The sequence below is a fragment of the Protopterus annectens genome, chromosome 8.part0, assembly GCF_019279795.1.
Source record: "Protopterus annectens isolate FY-2018-M chromosome 8.part0, PAN1.0, whole genome shotgun sequence".
Lineage (NCBI taxonomy): Eukaryota > Metazoa > Chordata > Ceratodontiformes > Protopteridae > Protopterus > Protopterus annectens.
In genome coordinates this window covers 864615478-864634795 of record NC_056741.1, presented here as the reverse complement: position 1 = coordinate 864634795, position 19318 = coordinate 864615478, and the positions used below count along the sequence as shown (strand labels likewise).

The window sequence follows — 19318 nt, the reverse complement described above, 5'->3', positions numbered from 1 at the left end:
ATATATATATATATATATATATGGTTTACTATCATAATGTCGAAATTTAAAATAAAATGTGTACGTATTTGCGAATTGTTTTGCCGAACTTACACATTTTTGTATGGCCCTAATGTCGAAAACAAGTGTTAATTGTTGAAAATGTCACTCGAGACATTTTCGACAATCAACAGCACTCCCACCCGTCCCGTGACTCCCTATCTAACTAGCCTAAACTCACAGTTATGCAGGAGGGCAAGCCCCCCTGCACCCCCCCCAACTTAATATTCCAACTCCGAGATCGCACTACAGTGAGGAAAGGGATGCATTTCCCTAACCGCACTGTACCGCGATCCCCTTACATGAGCGAACATTATAATTGTGAATGCACAGTCCATTCGCAATGATAACGTTTGCTCACATAACCTGCCGAACTATGAAGTATTCGAACATATGTTGTTCGAATACGTCATAGCCGTGCAATTGCACGGCGGCATTTAGTAATTTTTATAAACCTGAAGAAGCGTACCTGTTGTACATGAAAGCGCTTGTTCTTGTAATAAATTCAGTTTATTTTACATCGTGGAGGTCTCCATTTGTCTTGTTTTGTGGATATATATATATATATATATAATGTTTTTGTGTGAAATTTTGCATGTGCTGGGGTTGTTTCTTGATGCATGCATAGTAGCATGTCAACATTTGCATTTTCCACATTATACTGTCAATGTTTAGATCATTTGCTTAGTTCACTTAACCCCATATAATTATGTATGTGTGTGTGTCTTTGGATGTGTATGTATATATATGTACAATATTTTGCATCAAAACAGTGAATCTAAAAAAAGCAATTACATTAAGGATCAAAACATCTTTGACTCCCACCACACCCCCTGCTACTTAAATTTACCAACTCTGAGATCACACAACAATGGACAAAGGGACAAACTTCCTTTCCCTGCTATTCCATGATCAAGGCTTTTCACTTCATGCACCACCTTAATAATGCATGCTTAACCTAACCTTAATGCTGGCCCTGCTGTAACCCTGCACCTTTCCTTAGAAAAACCCTTTCAGTAACACCACCACTAAACAAATCAATCTGATAACACACACACACACACACACACACACACACACACACACACACACACACACACATGAATAGCACTGAAGCTGTCCTGTTACTTAGCCCATAGTCTAACCCTAACCCACTTACACTCACACAAACACTTACACAAACACTCCTTCTCCTTAATGATGAAACTTTTAGTATATCTGAAAGTTTTGGCATTAATATCCTAAACTTCTACTTAACATCCTTCATGCATTAGATATTTCATTCATCTGATATATTCAAATTTTGATGAATGGATCAACGTCAGTTCAGCATCGTTCACCCTGTTGATAAGAAGCTGATAGGACAGAGTGAATAACGTGTGTGTGTGTGTGTGTGTGTGTGTGTGTGTGTGTGTGTGTGTGTGTGTGTGTATATATATATATATATATATATATATATATATATATACATGGTTTCACTTCAAAACATTGAAAACTCATAACATCTAATTTCAAAACAGCGAGAACATAAGATCGAAAATTCAAAATATCTAAAACTCATAACATCAAATTTCACAACATCGAAAATGTATAAAATTGAGTAGTGTATCATCAAATATGTAAATGTTATAGTTTATTCTGTTAATCTGTATATAGTGTTTATTATGCCACTCTGTACGTGTTTTAGGCCATAGGTAAGTGATTTAGACATTATGTGTACATTCTTTATGATGATCTCGACACAGTGGGGTTAGAAAATTTACTTTTTCCCACTGTAGTGTGATCTCGGAGTTGGTATATTTAATTTACGGGGGGTGTAGGGGGCAGAGCCCCCCACTTGGGGGGGTGCAGGGGGGCTTGCCCCCTGCAGAAATGTTGTAAAAAGTATGTTTTTTGATTTAGTGGTGTTATAAGTGGAGGGGATGATATTTATATTTGCTTTGTAGTTTTCACTGTTGTGAGATTATGAGTTTTAGATGTTTTGAATTTTCGATCTTATGGTCTCACTTTTTTGAAATTAGATGTTATGAGTTTTCTACGTTTTTAAGTAGATATAGTATATATATATATATATATATATATATATATATATATATATATATAATGTACATACAGAGAGAGATACAGATACAGACAATACATAATATGACATTATGTTGTAAGTGTTGTAAGGTATGTTTTTATCTAATATGGAATGGTGTGGCATGTACATAGCATGGCAGAGAGTATCACAATGTGACATGACTACAGTGGGGACAGTGTAATATAGCATAGCATAGTAAGGTTACTAGGTCATGCTGTCTGATGTGCTTCCTGATGTAGTATACTACAATGTGGTATGATGGGCAATGGTTTGGAATAGTGTATTATGAGGTTGTGTGAATTGCTGTGATATGTAGTAGTGTTTTCCATGCAGAATAGAAGCCTTCTAATAAAGAAACCCTATAAGTCCAGCACATAAATACAAGAAGTTACCGTGAGGAGAAGGATTTGTAAAGATGAGATGAGGTGCCTACTTTGGTGGTTTAAAACATTATAGAGTCAGAGATATAACTGAGAAATACAGATGTTAGAAACGGATGCTTGCTACTTAACTGCAGAACGGAATTTTGTCAGTTTTTAAACTATGTAGGTTAAAGTGTAAGAAATTTATTTCATATAAAATGTGCTGACAGTGCAGCAATGTTGTTGATAAGTGCATTCCTTTAGGAGATAAGCGCTTACCTGGGGAATGTCTGTAGGCACCTGCTGCTCGACTGTGCATGCTGCTTGTGTAAAAAGATGCTAATGAGCTTGTATCTCCATCTTGACTGGGATAGTAAATATCCGACTCCTCACTTGGCTGCAAAAGGGAGTGCTCTGAAAAATGTGAAAGTGGTTCCTGACCAGTTAGGATTGTATGTAGCCAGCGAGGCTGATCCGAGGACTCATCCATAGCCACGGTAGTGTTTCAGTCCTTCAGAATAATGAATATTCTGTTACAGATGGCACACCCTGAAAAACAAGAATTGCCATTACTATCAGAATTTCACAAAAATGACTACCACATGAAAGCACATCACTCATGCAGCTCTCAGTAATGTTTTCTGGCATCCCAAAGAATCCTTTAGTTCATAATGGTTTATTTTACACACATTTTCTGTAACTAATAACAAGTTTAATGGCAAATCAGAAGTGAAATATTGCATTAATAGAATCCTGCATGCCTGTAAAGCTGGTCATTGCCAGTTGAAAATCAACATCAAAGGTGGAATATGACAGAGACAAGGTATCCATCTGCATCTACATCACTGGCCTCAAGGTTCAATAACCAGGCAGGTGCCAGATGATCAAATGAAAGAGCAGAGAGAGGTTAGTGCCTTACAAGATCCCCTTCCATCCTAGTGTGTCATGAGGCAAGGTTTTCCTTACTGTATAAGCACTGCATGACAGGGCCAGTTTTTAGCCTTGGGAACAATGAGGATAGGTAGCATTATTACTTGTCACAGGACTGCAGCACTGCCCTACAATGCTCGTGTGTTATAGCATGCCAGAGCCTGCCTGCATTACACACATCTCATGTTGCTGGCAGAGAAACAGCAAGGCTATACAACTGCCTCTAATTAAATCAATTTTTACATGCAATTACCTAAATGGCATTTACTGACCCTGGATCCCAGTTAGATAAGACCTCATGCAACTAGATTGTGTAGGGGCTAAAATATGGGGTGGAAAAAGGAATGTATTAATATACCATACAAAATGTCAATAACTTGAGGTCAAATGAAGGGCAGAGACCCAAATCAAATTTATAAAGTGCACAGTAATGTACTCAGGAACCATTCCTAACTCAAGGCAAATACTATCAGGTGTGCATGGACATTCTCCAGTAAGAAGAGCAAAGATTCCAACAATGTTTCCATGGTATATCAGCAAATATGCATGGGTATAGTATGAGCTTAAAAACAAAATATTTTGCAAACTACTACTTTCAGAGCATATATTTTTACATTCATTCAGATTATGAGAGTGGTTATTTAGGAAAACACATTGTTACAATGCCAGCTGGTTTGGTTGTTTGCCTTTTTTTTTTAATATCTTTACCTCCCCTGCCTTCAAACTCCAGCCTTTGATGCCAATCCACTGCCTATTATTGTGTCAGCTCATTCTCTGCATAAACATTCTTGAGAGGACAAATCTACATTGCATCATCCAAGGAAGGGAGCAGGATGTTTTGTCTTCTCCCCCAACCAAACATACAACATATACCGTGCCAAGTAATATGCAAACTAGCTATGGAGCCACAGACACATGGCTCACACTAAATGTAACTGACAATCTGATTTCCACTGAGGCTGTGGTCTCCATGCAATCAGGTAATACTATAACCCCTCACTGCTCTCTCTGGAAGAATATGGGAGTTGACCACTAGCCTCACTCTTTTATTCTGCATAGCCCTGTGGTTCCTGAATGAGTAGTCAAGCCCATATTACTGACAATATAGAAAGATTTCGGCCCAGCATCATGAAGACTGATCTTTTTTTTACCTACATTTGACATTAAATTGCACTTACCTGCTGCAGTCACTGCATGGCTCTGGTACTGATTACAGTACCCCAAACAGTAGACATAACATCAGCCATATACATGTACTTGCAATCAATGAAATAAAGCAAGCAATGTTCTTTTCTTATACTATGCATTTGGACAGAAAGCCTCTTATACGTCCTTCCTTCCACATCCATCCACAACCCCTGTTGTCATTTTGTCCATGGGGTCAAGGTGTCATTTCAACTAGAGCCAATGCTCACACTGGTTCATAGGTCCATAGGTGTGTACTAGGCGAATGGCCCTGGAGCCTTTACAAGCCTAGCCCATAGGATTACCCTGGCATTGTGATCCCTGGGGTGAATTTTTTATTTCCCCTCCACTCATCAAGATTTCTCTTGAAGAGGGCCAGTGAGGTGCTCTGCTTGACATGTATGGGAAGCCTATTCCATAGAATGGGCAGTCTCTGGGTTATGAACCTGTCCCTCTAGCATGCTCTGTTAATTGTGGTAATGAGGCTGAGGTCTCTGGAGCATGTGGTGCGGAGGGATTGGGATTTCTTTAGATGTAGCATTTCTAATAGTCCTGGGTCAAACATGGCTTTGTAAGTCAAGCAGAGATCACCTCTAAGTAGGCAATATGAGACAGAGAATGGTTGGAGTTTTTTGAGTCTGTTCATATAGGGCAAATGTTTAAGGCCTAGGATCCTCTTTATGAGGTACTTTTGTGGCCTCTCCAGTTGTTGCAGGTGTTTAGTGAAGTACATGCCAAATGGCCTAATGAGGGAAGAGTAGAGGGAGACAATGACCTCTTTCTTCCTGGATGCAAAACCCTTAGTAATTAGATGTGCCACATAGAAGGACTTTCTGGCCACAGTGGCAATGTGGTGGTCAAAAGAGAGGTTGCCGTCAACCTGTGTTCCCAGATATCTTATAATGCCTTCTGTGTTCAGTGGACTACCATTAATGTAGTTATTCATGGGAACCATTTTTTTCCCAAAGGGGATAACGACACATTTTTTGGCATTGAGCTTAAGGCCATGGTTCTAACACCAGTCATTGGTCTCTGTGAGGTCTTTCTGTAGGATATCAACATCACTTGGGGAGTTAATAATAGCTCCCAGCTTGCAATCATCTGTGAACTTTGTCAGCCAGAGTCCCTTCGTGTTGGCCTGGACTTCAGAAAAGTAGATACCAAACAGGAGCGGACCCAGGACCAAACCCTGTGGGACTCCACTTGTGACTGGTCGGCAGTCTGACTTGAAGTCGGCTAATTTCACACTGTGGGTTCTATCTGTGAGTCAGTTTGCAACCCACCTAGTGATATAGGGGTTGATGCCTTGCTTAGTGAGTTTTTCTATGATTCTTGAGTGGGGAATGGTATTAAACACCTTGGTCGGATAAAGGTAGGCTATATGAATCACCTTGGCTTCATCCACAGCTCTGGTGACTGACTCAAAGAAGTTGAGCAAGTTGAGCAGGCATGATCTACCCCTCACAAAACCATACTCTGTGAGATCCCAAGTTTGGATATTTCCTATACACTTGTTTATTAGGTCCATGATGATGTGTTCCATAGCTTTGCATATCAGACTTGGCAGGCTAATGGGGCAATAGCTCCCAGGGTCTGTAGTCACTCCTCCTTTGGGGTGACTGTAGCAGTGTGCCATTCAGGAGGGACAAAGCCTCAGGTAAGGCTGTGATTGAACAGGGCACAAAGGTGAGGTGCCAGTTCACTCTGTAGTTCATGCAGAACACAGCCAGGGATATTGTCAGGTCCCATAGAAGCTGTATTCTTGGCCTTGGACAGTGCTGTTTTAACCTGTGCAGCAGTAATACTGGGTGCCTGACAATCTACTGGTATTGTAACTGGTCCTTTGGGGGGTGAGAGGGGTAAAGCTGGCACTGAATCTGTCGGCCAGTATATTGACAATATCTGTTGGCTCGGTATAGGAGGTACCATTGTACAGTAGCTCAGAGCAAATCTGGGTACTGCCATGGAGATTCTTTATATAACTATAGACTGCATTGTCATTGTCTTTACTATCTGCTGCAATTCTGTTTTCATAGCTAGCTTTAGAGGATTTGATGAGGGATCTCAACTTTTTCTTGAGGCTGATAAGGGAGTTTTTCCAGTCTTGGGACTTCATCTTATACTGCATCAGTTTCCCCCTTTGGTTGTAGAGTTTGTTTATAGCAGGCGACCACCAGATTGGCTTCCTTTTTTCGGAGGAGAGTGTCTTGGTTCTATTGGGTATGGCAAGATCCGTGCATTTGTGTACGTGTTCGTACAGTGCATTGGTGTATGATTCGGTGGTCATGCAACTATTCTGCATTTGGATGGGTGCCGTTAAGTCAGCCACCTCTGTGTTTAGCAGCCCAAAGTTAGCTTTGGAGAAGTTTTTCATGGTGGTTACCTTTGCGGGGGGAGTGGGAGTGATGTGGATTTCCAAGGTGATTAGTTTGTGGTCAGATCTAACCAGGAAGGAGTTGGCTGTTGGTGTAGAGCAACAGTCGCCCATGTTAGTAATGACCAGGTCAAGGATGTTGCTACCTCTAGTGGGGGTAAGATTGAGCTGGTCCAGGACATTGGAATTAATGAATTCCAGGAAACTTTGGGCAACTGTATTGGTACATGAGTAGTTTTCCCAGTTAATGGAGGGGTTGTTGAAGTTGCCCAGTATGAGAGTGTTAGGTTGGACCCTAATATTCTCCAGGGTGATTAGGAATGTGTAGTGTGAGTCTTGGGACATGGTTGGGGACCTATAACAGGCTATGACCTGAATCTCTGTCTTACCCAATGTTAGCTGCGCCTGAAGTGACTCAGATGCGTTATGTTGGGCTACCGGTCTGGAGGTGTGCGCATCCTTTATGAATATGGAAACACCACTGCCTTTGGCACTTTGGTCCAAGTTCTGGCCCAAAAGGTGTGGAATGAGTTATAGCCTGGTAGTGCAGGGGTGCTTTCTGCTGCTTTGAACCAGGTCTCTGTTAAGGCACAAATGTTGATCTTCTCCATTTTAAGGAGTGCTTCAAGCAAGTTCATTTTGAGATTTAGACTTCTAGCATTGAGCAGCATGACCCCCAGATTGCATTTGTTTGTAGCTGTTATGGTGGTAATTTGGTCTTTGGAACACCACCTAAACGAGGCACTATAGGGATGGCAAGAGCCTTGGCTAGTATCCAGAATCCCAGGGGGTGACAGATGCAGCCCATCTCTGGCAAAGCATCGAAGTCTGTCAGTCATCCCAGGCAGACACATACTGGATCCCCTTAGAATGACACCAGATACTTAGCCAGTTGTTGAAATCAATCAACCCTGCAACAGTTGTTCTTCCATACCGCACACAGGCACACACTCACCCACAAAAAGTCTGTTGCATCAATCCATGTACCGAGTTGATAAATGTATCTATAACCTACCCAGTTGGGAAGGGTATGCATAGATAAAAAAATGAAGGTGACATTTTTTCAGCCTAACTGTATAAAAGATGAAACTCCTACATAAGAGAACGCACATCTCAACTCCCATGTAGCAGGAAGACTTTCAGACCTATAAGAATGTCTTCATTTTGACATCTACACATGTATGCATAAATTTCCTTTTAAATTATTATTTTCCCCTCCCACTAGTTATTTATTTATATGAGCTGCCTGTGAAAACCCCACTGTGTGAATGTAGACATATGACTCTTTGAAATAGCTGCAATTGGTGAAATAACTTAAGGAAATGCTATGCTTAGTCATTGGCATTCTTGTAATTATTACACAATGTGGTGCACCATTCATATTCACTAAACCCTTGCAGCCTAACAGGTATGTTAACCAGGACTGTCTGTCAGACAGATTGCCATTATGTAGTGTCTATGCATGCGGTGTAGGTTAACAACAAGTGGCACGAGACACATCCGGAACTTGCAAAAACTGCCTGTATAACTTATTGAGTGGACTGATAGAGGAAAATGATGATTTCAAAGAGAACAAACACTGAAGATTAACATTTTTATTCTCCTTTTCAACAAAGTTTCAAACATGTAAAAAAAATCTGAAGTACATGATGCATCAGTTACCTTTCAGATGCTTTCTATAATCTATCGAGTTCCAAAGTTAAGATAAGCAGATGTCAATGCTCAGACGCTACCTCAAGTATCGAACATGAAAAATATGTCATTTTCTTTATCATTGTTACTATTATTAATATTATTAGCTTTATAAATTTGAAGTACCTTCGAAGATATTTATGTCCTATTTTTAGAGACAACCAAGGTGCAAACAACAGTATGTTTGCTAATTGATTACCAAGAAAATACTAATAGGACAGCTAGAATGGTGGAAAACTGGATTAGCTGTTTAGCATTATAGAACAAAGCTAAGAATTATGCCATTTTGAAACTAATTATATGAATGGCACAGTTACACCAATTTACTGACAGCTGTTTTGAATGTGGGAAAGCTTTCACATCACCTATGCAGGGGCCTTTTCCTCCTGCATATTCTTATTACTCTAATTCCCAGGATACCAAAACTTGGGAATATGCACAACTATCCCCCAGTTTGCCTTACTTGGTCTCTAATTCAGTAATCCTCAGTTCAAGACCCAAAGGTATAAACGCACCAACAAAATTGTATCGTACTGCGAATATCACAGTAATCATCAAAGGACCATGCTATTAGAATATGAGCTAATTATCACCAACTATATATCAAAAAGTATAGCATAAAAAAAAAAAGGCGCACGTCTTCCAGAAGAGGATATATTAACTAGCTCAATGCTCACTATGAAACTACTTCTGTGTCACTGACTTTAGATTAAGCTCAGCTTTGAGGGTTATAGTCATCTGTGGAGATCACTGTTGCCAGTACTTAAGGATAGTTAGACAAAATGAAACTGATATAATGCATATAAATGATCACACTTTTTGGGACACATTCTTAGGTAATATATTATTTAAAGACACAGACTTCCATATTCCAATGCAGAGTAATGGCACGTGAAATATGAACTTCTCTCTTAACTGCATCCACATACGGTTTCATATGTCACAATCCCTCATAACATGATAGGGCATCTTCTCTCCAGAGATATTTAGGGAATTTGCTAGGAAGACCTGAATAATAGTGATTAATCCATAGTGCAGCATGCTAAATATTTTGACTCATTCTAAGATGGATAGATTTAAGTGTTGGAGTAATGGCATTCATAAATTATATTCTAAAATGAATAGTGTTTTTTTAACAAAAGATGTTTCCTTCTAATTGCTAATTTATCCATTTGCTCACAGATCCACCATCAGACTGACAATCTACTCCAGCCAAAGATCTCGGACTCTGTGATGCATTTGTAGAGCTTCATGTCCATGCCTTGTTTTCTGGGGAAGAGCTAGTAGCCATTGGCCAAAGTCCCTGAGATGTGACTCTATTCTTCTTCTAGGATAGCGATGATACAGTAACCAATATATCTGCTCCCTTCTATGTGGAGCATAGTGAATGTATTTGCTTACATACATAGTATGCACTTATTCTGCTATGGGGCATTGATGTTAATTGTTTTGGAGCATGTTTGCAGATTATGCTTAATCAGGCATAAATCAAGCTATTATTTTCTCTTTTGTGTTTCTTGAACTAATAAGCTATGCAGACCACTTTTATTTGAAATTTCTTAAGACACCTAAGTTTCTAGGGTTATTTCCTGTTAATTATCCAGCCATTGGATGCTAAGTATTCTTTAAGAAAATATATTTCTTCTGTAAGAAATACAGTTAAGGTCATTGTTTTGGAAGCAAACTGGGGGAAGGGGCTTTGATTAAGATATGTAAATAAAAACATTTTTACTCACTGGTACACACTTTGTTCTGAAAGCTGGAAGTGACTGATAGTTTCTCTTTCCCATTTGAACTAGGTTATGTTTAATTTAAAAAGCCTTCCATTTTAAATTCTCAAGCCACTGTGCAAGGTCAGTCAGTCAGTATATTGTGCAAAGAAGCAACAAACAACAGAATCACTCTGTGGTGACATTTCTGTCTGGAGCATTTAGCAGTCATTCATCATGGCCTTTCCCCAGTGCTAAAGTGCATTAATTGTGCATATATGAAGAGTGATCCCTTCTGGTTTGTAATATCCTCTGCAGTTCACATCACATCCTATAAATATTTAAAGGCAGCTTAAAACTGTTTTTTTTTTAATATTTGCCAAAAATGGTGAGGAATAACTTTCAACACCTTTATGCCAACACAGAATAAGTAATATGTTATCTAGAGTTTGTTGATGTAATAGGCTTCCATTAATTAGCAGCCTGGGTGCAGATGGGCAAGCGGCAGGGAGAACACTAAAGTGGTAACTCACCTGCTATTTACTCTGGAGATAAGGAGACAGAGAGTACTGCATGATGGACCAGGGGTAACTGTTAGTTCTTGCTACTTTTGGGGACACTCAGGAGTGGATCAGGACAAACCATTCTGGAATGCTCAAAGCACATATATCTCTACACATTCATTTCAAAACTTCTGCAAAAAGTTGGAGGTGGGAGATTTGAAAGTATGAGAAAAGCAAGAATATAAAAAATTCACAGCTACCTACAGAATGATAACTGTAGACTATGAGAGGATCTCCAACCAGTCATACTCAGCACTGGGGTAGTTATATGGTTGGAAATCCTCTCATAGCCTACAGTTATTCTGTAGGCTATGAGAGGATCTCCAACCACATAACTACCCCAGTCATACTCAGCACTGGGGTAGTTATATGGTTGGAAATCCTCTCATAGCATACATTTATTCTGTAGGCTATGAGAGGATCTCCAGCCACATAACTACCCCAGTCATACTCAGCACTGGGGTAGTTATATGGTTGGAAATCCTCTCATAGCCTACAGTTATTCTGTAGGCTATGAGAGGATTTCCAACCACATAACTACCCCCAGTGATACTCAGCACTGAGGTAGGAATAACCACGACTCCAGAGGTCAATGAAAGTAGAGCACAAAAAAAGAGAAATAAAAAAGTGCTCAAAGGGAACCAAATTCTGGCCTGAGATTATCACACTTTTCATCTCATCTGTCAAGGTCTAAAGCTTAATACTGACCAGCAATGGATTCAGTTTCAGCATACCTCTCAGACGAAGGCAAGCTCTTACAATTATTAGAATTCTGTCAAGCTCCAGAAATGTATAAAAGTTTTTCAGGGATTTCCCCCTTCAACTTAGCCAACTGCTTCATCTCAGTAGAGTATATATTTTGCTGCACTGATTTATTAGAAGTGAACATTTACACAAGACCTTCAGCACCAGTGAATGGGGGATTTTTTAGCTTTTTAATAATTTTTTACATAGGACTTTTTTTTCAGTTTTTCTTTGTGGGAGAAGGGAAACTTGCTGTGTTTTGAATGGTTATTTACTGTTAGTTTGTTAACATCACCAGTTTTTCTTGGCTGTTTGCTTATATTTGGCCTGCTTTACTTGCTACTGCACCGATTTACTGGAAGTGAACACTTATCTGGTTCATCCATCACCAGAGAAATAACATTTTCTAATGTTGCAAGCTAATATTCAGACAGACGTGTTCCTACTAGTGGTATATTTCTTCATTTGCATCTGTTTTGCAGTTGTTCTTTTGAGAGCAGGGGAACTTTCAGTGTTCTGAATGTTTATTTGTAGTTAGCAGCATTACTTTCTAGTATATGTTTGCTTATGTTTGCCTGCCTTAATTCATGTTGCATTTCATGGGGTTTTGATTGTTTTGCTTGAGCTGTAACACAATGTCTATCACACAAAATTGCACTAATACATGTGCTAGAGTAGCCAGTGGGTACCTGTTCTCTTCATCCAGGAGACCAACAATCTACCCCCTAAAGTAACTGTGCAACGTATAGTAGTTAACTGTGGCAACTGTACTTTTAATGAAATACCTTAAATAACTGCACAAAGCACATCAGTTTGTAAGTCAGTGTAACAAATTGGGGCACATGTACTTGTAATTGCATACCTTAAATATCTGCACAAAGTACAGTATCTCACAAGTCAGTGCAAATAACTGTGGCAACTGTATTTGTAATTAATTATTGTATTGAATCAATCTTGATTTATTGTGCCACTTGTGTTTTATGGTACCAGTACTGGTGTTTGCACTACATTTTAATTGTTGTTTTTACAAAGTCATGTGACTCCTTTGGATCAGTTTTGAATTGCAATGTACTTCCAAAGTTTTGTGACACCTATGCCTATGCTAATTCTTTGTGTCACTTTAGAACTGATGTACTGTGCTAACTAGTCTTGTGGTACTCATGCCTGTGTCCTGTGTTGTTTTTCTTGTGATTGTACTGTTTCACATTTGAACTGTTGTATTGTATTTTGCTAGTCCTGTAGCACTGTCCCTATATCCTGCTCCATTTCAGCCTTATCATGTTTCTTTTAAATTATAGTGCTGTGCTCCCTAGTCATGTGGCACCTGTGCCTGTGTCCTGTGTCATCTTCACCTGTGCTGGCATATTGTATCATTTGTGAATTATAGTGCTGTGCTCCCTAGTCTTGTGGCACCTGTGCCTGTGTTCTGTGTCTTCGCCTGTGCTGACACATTGCATCACTCGTGAATTATAGTGCTGTATCACTTATAAATTATTGTGCTGTGCTCCCTAGTGTTGTGGCACCTGTGCCCATGTCCTGTGTCATCTTTTCCTGTGCTGACACATTGTATCACTTTGTGAATTATAGTGCTGTGCTCCCTAGTCATGTGGTACCTGTGCCTGTGTCCTGTGTCATCTTTGCCTGTGCTGACACATTGTATCACGTGTAAATTATAGTGCTGTATCACTTGTGAGTTATAGTGCTGTGCTCCCTAGTCTTGTGGCACATCTGCCTGTGTCATCTTTGCCTGTGCTGGCACATTGAATCAGCTGTGAATTATAGTGCTTGTGCTCCCTAGACTTGTGGGACCTGTAATGCCACAGTACAAACAAAAAATTATTGACTTCAATAACTGGCTTAATAACTTGTGTCATTCAAGAGGAATCTGGTGTGCATTGGCTTGTATGGGTATGACAGGCAGTCCTGCCTGCTTTGCCAAAAGTGGCCTTCATCTTTCCCCTCAGGACTTCCACACACTGGCTAAGACATTCTGTATTCCTAGAGAGTCTATTTTTAAGCAGAGTCAGTCATCTACACCTACCAACCTAATAAATCCTAATCAGGCCAATCTCAATGTGGCACTTATCAATGTGAGACATTTAAACAACAAAACACAAGCCCTCCAGGCATTCTTCATCCTTTAAAACATACACATTTGTATAATTACAGAAACCCAGTTCCATTATAATCATAACACTTCATTACTTGTGTTAATGCCTATCACTTGTTTAGATCTTTTGGTAAGGATGGTGACATTTCCATTGGAAGCATATCAGTATTAATTTGCTATGATCCTTGAGAACATTCATACTGTATAATCACAGAAACTTTGTTCTAATGCAAACATAACATTACCCTTCAGGAATTTAATGATTATCCCTCATGCAGGCCACTTGTAGAAGGTGGTTACATTTCTAGTGAGGTCAGGTCTACATTCATTTGTAATTTCATCACCTCTTTGGCTAATCCAGCAGATAATGTTCCTAACTCTTGAACCTAACACGTTAATTCTGGGAGATTTTGACTACTCATCCATAAATTTGCAAACATACACCACAAACAAAAATATATGTATAGATTCCTGAAAATCATCAGTGTTAGTTCTCTAGGCAAGATAGTATATTTCCTTATTAGGGGCTCAAATCTGCTTGACATCATTCTTAAACTAATAATGTGTTCCATCCATATTTGCACCATCACAAGTTAAATTAGACTACTGTTTAATCATTTATTCTATTAGGACCCTGACAAAGATGCTCTCCAATCCAACTATCTTCAGCAATTCCTCCATATGGTGAGACATCAACAAACTTCACAATGAAAGGTACAAATTCAAACAACCCCATTCAAGAAGCAACCTCAAAAAGGAACGCAAAAAAAACTCAGACATAAGATCAATACCTGGAAAGTCAAGTATGAAGTAAATACCACTACCTAATCCAAGCATAACCACAAAACCTTGTTTAACAATGCCAGAAATCTTAGGAATAATGCTTAGAGCTGCACCAAGTGGATCACTAATGGTACCACCTTCTCTGAACTGAAAGACATGTCTGACATATTAGCAGACATATTTAGTTTGAAATTCTCCCCATGTCCCACCTTGTTCCTCCCATCATTCCATAATTACACAAGAGCAAGTCTTAAATGCCCTCTGCAACACCAAACACACTAGCTCCATGGGTCCAAACATCAGATGAGATTTTCTGTTGTTAGTATAAAATACTGCCTCACTGATTCCATCTTAAGTGTAAGCATTCTTAGTCTGTCCACTGTGTATATAACCAGAGCCTAGGGGTCAGTTATTGTGGTATACCTCCATAGGAGTGGCCCTATCATGAACCTATGAACCTATAGATGAATGAGCCTTACCTGCATTACTTGTAAAGTAATAGAATGCATCATTATAATGGATAGCCAATGATACTGGTAGCTTACAAGCCTTTAATCCTAGATAATGTGACTTTGTGAAAGGTAGGGCCTCCTACTAAATCTGGTGAATTTCTTTGAGACAAATCACTGAAACATTGGAGGTTGGCAACTCATTGCACAGTGGCTACTTGAATTTAACTAAGGCTTTTGATATTATGCCACACTTGGGCATTATTGAGAAAGTGACCCAATTAAATTTTAACCTTTCTGCAACTCATTGTATAGCAAATTGGCAATCAGCCAGGACCTGCACAATCAGGGCTGGTAGCACACTGTTCTTGAAAAAGTAGTGGCATCCAATAGGGTTCTGCTTTGGGCCTCCCCCTTTGTCATATACTTTGTTGACATTCAACAGTCTGTGTCTAACTAAATGTGCTGGTGACTGCAAAGTTGAAGCTGTCACCAGCTCAACAGTTAACATCTATATCATCCAAAAGGTTGCAACCCATATCAACTTGTTTTTGTTAAACAGTATTCTCAAACTCTATGCAAAGAAATGCAGTATTGTTCTCTTTGGGAAGCAAGAACCCCTGCCCTTACCTTATAAACGATATCCCACCTCAAAATACCTAATGTAATAAGAGATCTAGGTGCATTCACGGGCAAGAAACTTGCTTTTGATTACCATGTATTAACTATCATGAGGACAGATTTTTACTTAGTGCAGTTAATAACTAAATGCATATCTTCCAGGTCTAAGGAAGTCACTGTCCAGTCCTACTTCTCCTTTATCAAACCCATATAATATCCCCCTTGGTATATATCTATCCAGAGATATTGCTCAGCTAGAAAAAAGTACAATGCTTCCTCATCAAAAGAAAATTCAGGTATAAGCTCAACAAAATACACAAAATGACTAACCAAACCCTATCACTCTTTTCGGTCGCCTACAGACTTCTATGTGGCAATTTCTGTTTAGCTTATGAGGCTGTAAATGACCCTGTCCTGATTGATCTTTTACATAAATACCTTGTAGAATCAAGCTTTAGAAATTAAGAGGGTGGTAGCACCACCAACAACTATTATAAGGACTTGAAGTCTAAACTGTAATGTTAACAGAACCTGTTGGTTGGATAGATAACTCGCCCAAAGGAACCCCCTACCTATAGAACAAACCCCCTCTCAATATTAGACAATGTTCACTAACCTCTTCTTTTAACCCAACCTGTATGAGTGGATGTGGATATGTACATCTACAACTGGTCTATCTCTTCAGGTTCTTATGGATAGAAGGAACAAATAGTAGGAACTGCAGTAACTAGACTCCTAATAGTCTATTTGACAGAGCCTAATATACACTTACGAATCTGTGTGAGGAACAGTGCATGCAAGATGTCTGAAAAAAGGAAAGAAAAGGTGAAAGAAACAGAGAGAAGAGAAAATGATATGACTTATCATCTCCAACCATTACATCTTGTAAGTGAAATGCTATTGACTTATCTTTTTGTCTTCGGTGCTAGCTATGGCTGTGTATGTTATGGCTTTATCTTCCTACCATGTTTAAGACATTAAAACATCCATTTGAATAAAAAACTCATATAAAATTACATAAATATGCCCAAATGTGTAAAAATAAAAGTTAAAATCAGTTGTGTTGAAGGATATAGGAACTGAAAATATGTGCAATGCAATAATACAAAGAATTACCCTTGGTACTACTTCTGACAGGCAAAGGTCTCTGTATCTTACATTCACGACACAGAATCGACACACAAAACTTAAATCTTTCCCAAAATATGAATGCAACCTTATATAATGATGCTAAAACCTTATTACTCATCCCACCCCAAACACCAACGCTTACCCTAAAGTCACTGATCTGTACAAGTATTATACTAACCTTAAATGTAACATTCAACCAAATGGCATTTCATTCATATGCAATGACCTCATGAACTGAATTCAATCAACAGGACTTCATCAGAATGACCATGAACCTGTAACCTCATTCCAGACCCACTTGATACGTTTTATCATATATTACTGCTATGCAGTGCCATGTAGTTTCGGTTACTTATTCCCTGAGTACTGAGATTGGCATAGGAACTAGCATGTGTTACTTTCCACTAGGCATGAGCTCTACCAGCATGTTAATTTCTTCAGACTAGCTCAAGGTTGTGAGCATAACTCTAGGAACAAAAGCTAACTAACACTGACAGGAGCTATTTGCTGATGCACAAATCAGTTTCTTTAATCTATAGTTTACTACCACATCTTTTTAAACTAGTTTGGTACCATGAGGCACTCAGGTTCACTGCCAGTTCACCAGCAGAATAGTTGTGACTTATTTACTTGGAAAAACTGTCTATAATCTAATTCCGAGGTAGATCCTTTCTGGCTCATGGTCATTACACTGAGGGTCTCTTTTCAGTATTGCTGAATTTAATCATTCCATCCACATTTGCCCTCTACTATCTGGACTGCTTGTCACGAGCAAAAAATACCCCCTTTCAAGTACTGTTTATCCAGTTTCCATCATTTTCACTGGTTCGAGCCTTTCCATCAGAATACAACATTCTACGAGTTCAAACGTCAACCTAAACAGAGATATCAAGTGGGATGAGTCTGCTTTATAACAAGAATGTTTTTAAGAAAGGCATCAAATACACTTCACTCCCATCAAGAAAAAGATGAAGATAGTCAAATTCTTCTCTTCCATTTGCTGGAAAGCCTTTCCATTAATTTAGATGCCAGCAAGAACTCTGAGTCTCCCCCTTCATCCTTCATGTCTCCTCCTTCAGGGAAGTCATTCAGCACAAGGATTTCATTATAAGCTCAGAAATATTCCAGTATGCTTGCTTAGACGATTACCAGGATATAGTAACTACAGCTTGGGTATTAACAGATAACATCCATTCCTGCGCTCATGACATCAGGCAAGATTTGATTCCATACCAAGTGACTTTTTTTATAAATCCCTTGTTACAGCCCTCCTTCTGTGCAGTTGTAGGACCTACTAAACAACTTAAAATTATAATGAGCCCTTTGCACTTGCTACACTTACTAAGTTATGTCAGTATTTGCTTTAGAATATTTACTTCATGCAGCACAGACAAGTGCATCCTTTAGTTTCTTACATTGCTCTGTTTAGGACTATGCTATGCACATCAGTTGCGTTAATTATTTTGTTTTGTTTAACTGAATAATGTGCACTGTAACTTCCTGTTTCCTTTTTTCTTTACTGTCTTGGAGTTGCCTCCCTGTGACTCTTCTGAAAATAGTAACGCCAAGCTAGACAGTCCTGTTTAAAAAATCTGAATAAATAAATAAATAAAATAGCCTCAGAGCTGTAGGATAGCACACCTAGTAATCATAGGATGATGCCACAGCCAGGCCTAGAACAGGCCTCTCCTATCCCTATGCCACCTTCACTGGGCTATTCCAAAGCTCACATGTCCCCTTGGCTGATAACTAGTGCATACTCATTACATGCTCACCCCCACATGTTGGTCACATGTGAGTCCACCCAAGACGGAGTTGATATAGAAAGAGAATCTTCATTGTTTTCTTCTTCACCCCGGGAAGATGTTTTATTTAAGATGGATGCCTGTTGAAATTTTTATTACACTAATTGTGATATTTAGAATAACAGAACTAAAAGTGGGATTGCAGGGTAATTGATGCTAAGTTTGATGCAGTACCCTGGAGTATTCCTCCAACTCTGAGGTACAGCAGTCTTGGAGTTAGTATAAATAAGTAGACAGGGTCTGGAGGGCATAATCCCCATGTCAAGGGATGCTGAGGATATCTCTCTGCAAAAACTCTTTAATAAAGTGAGAGTACTTTTATTTATTTTTTTTGTCTGGATCACAGTTTATTTTTTGGACTTAAAAGTTTTTGGTCTTGCTTTTGTGATACAAAAGCCATCTGTGAAAATGATAAGGGAAAGGAGACCTCTCCCCTCTATAGTTCCCCTCTGGACAGTTCTCTTGTATGAAAATGCCTCAGGCTTACAGCTTTTGCCATGTACTGGCCTATCACCGCATTGCTTCTCCCAGAAATTTTTGAAAGGTATGTGGGGAAGGAGGAGGAAAAATCCTGGGTTATCTCTCCAAAATTAAGGATGCCTTGGGCAGTACAGTAACTATTTGCCAAAGTTCTGTCTCCAACCTTGGGGACCTGTGGTTCAGGCATGGCCTGCAGTGCCTATTTATGTGGAGTTTCTGTGCTTTTCCTGTGTCTATGCAGGTGCTCTCTGGGTACTT

The 19318-nt window shown here is 39.2% G+C and overlaps 1 protein-coding gene across 2 annotated transcripts in view; it reads right to left on the bottom strand.

The window, feature by feature from the left end:
* The window catches only part of LOC122809120 (GATA-binding factor 1-B-like), a 182275-nt gene that overhangs the window by 65984 nt on the left and 96973 nt on the right, over nucleotides 1-19318 (bottom strand). For both annotated transcript variants that reach the window (XM_044080373.1, XM_044080372.1), the window contains one exon: nucleotides 2764-3033. In XM_044080373.1, the coding sequence (XP_043936308.1) occupies nucleotides 2764-2974 (211 nt within the window). In that variant the 5' untranslated portion in view covers nucleotides 2975-3033. The remainder of the gene's footprint in view (nucleotides 1-2763; nucleotides 3034-19318) is intronic.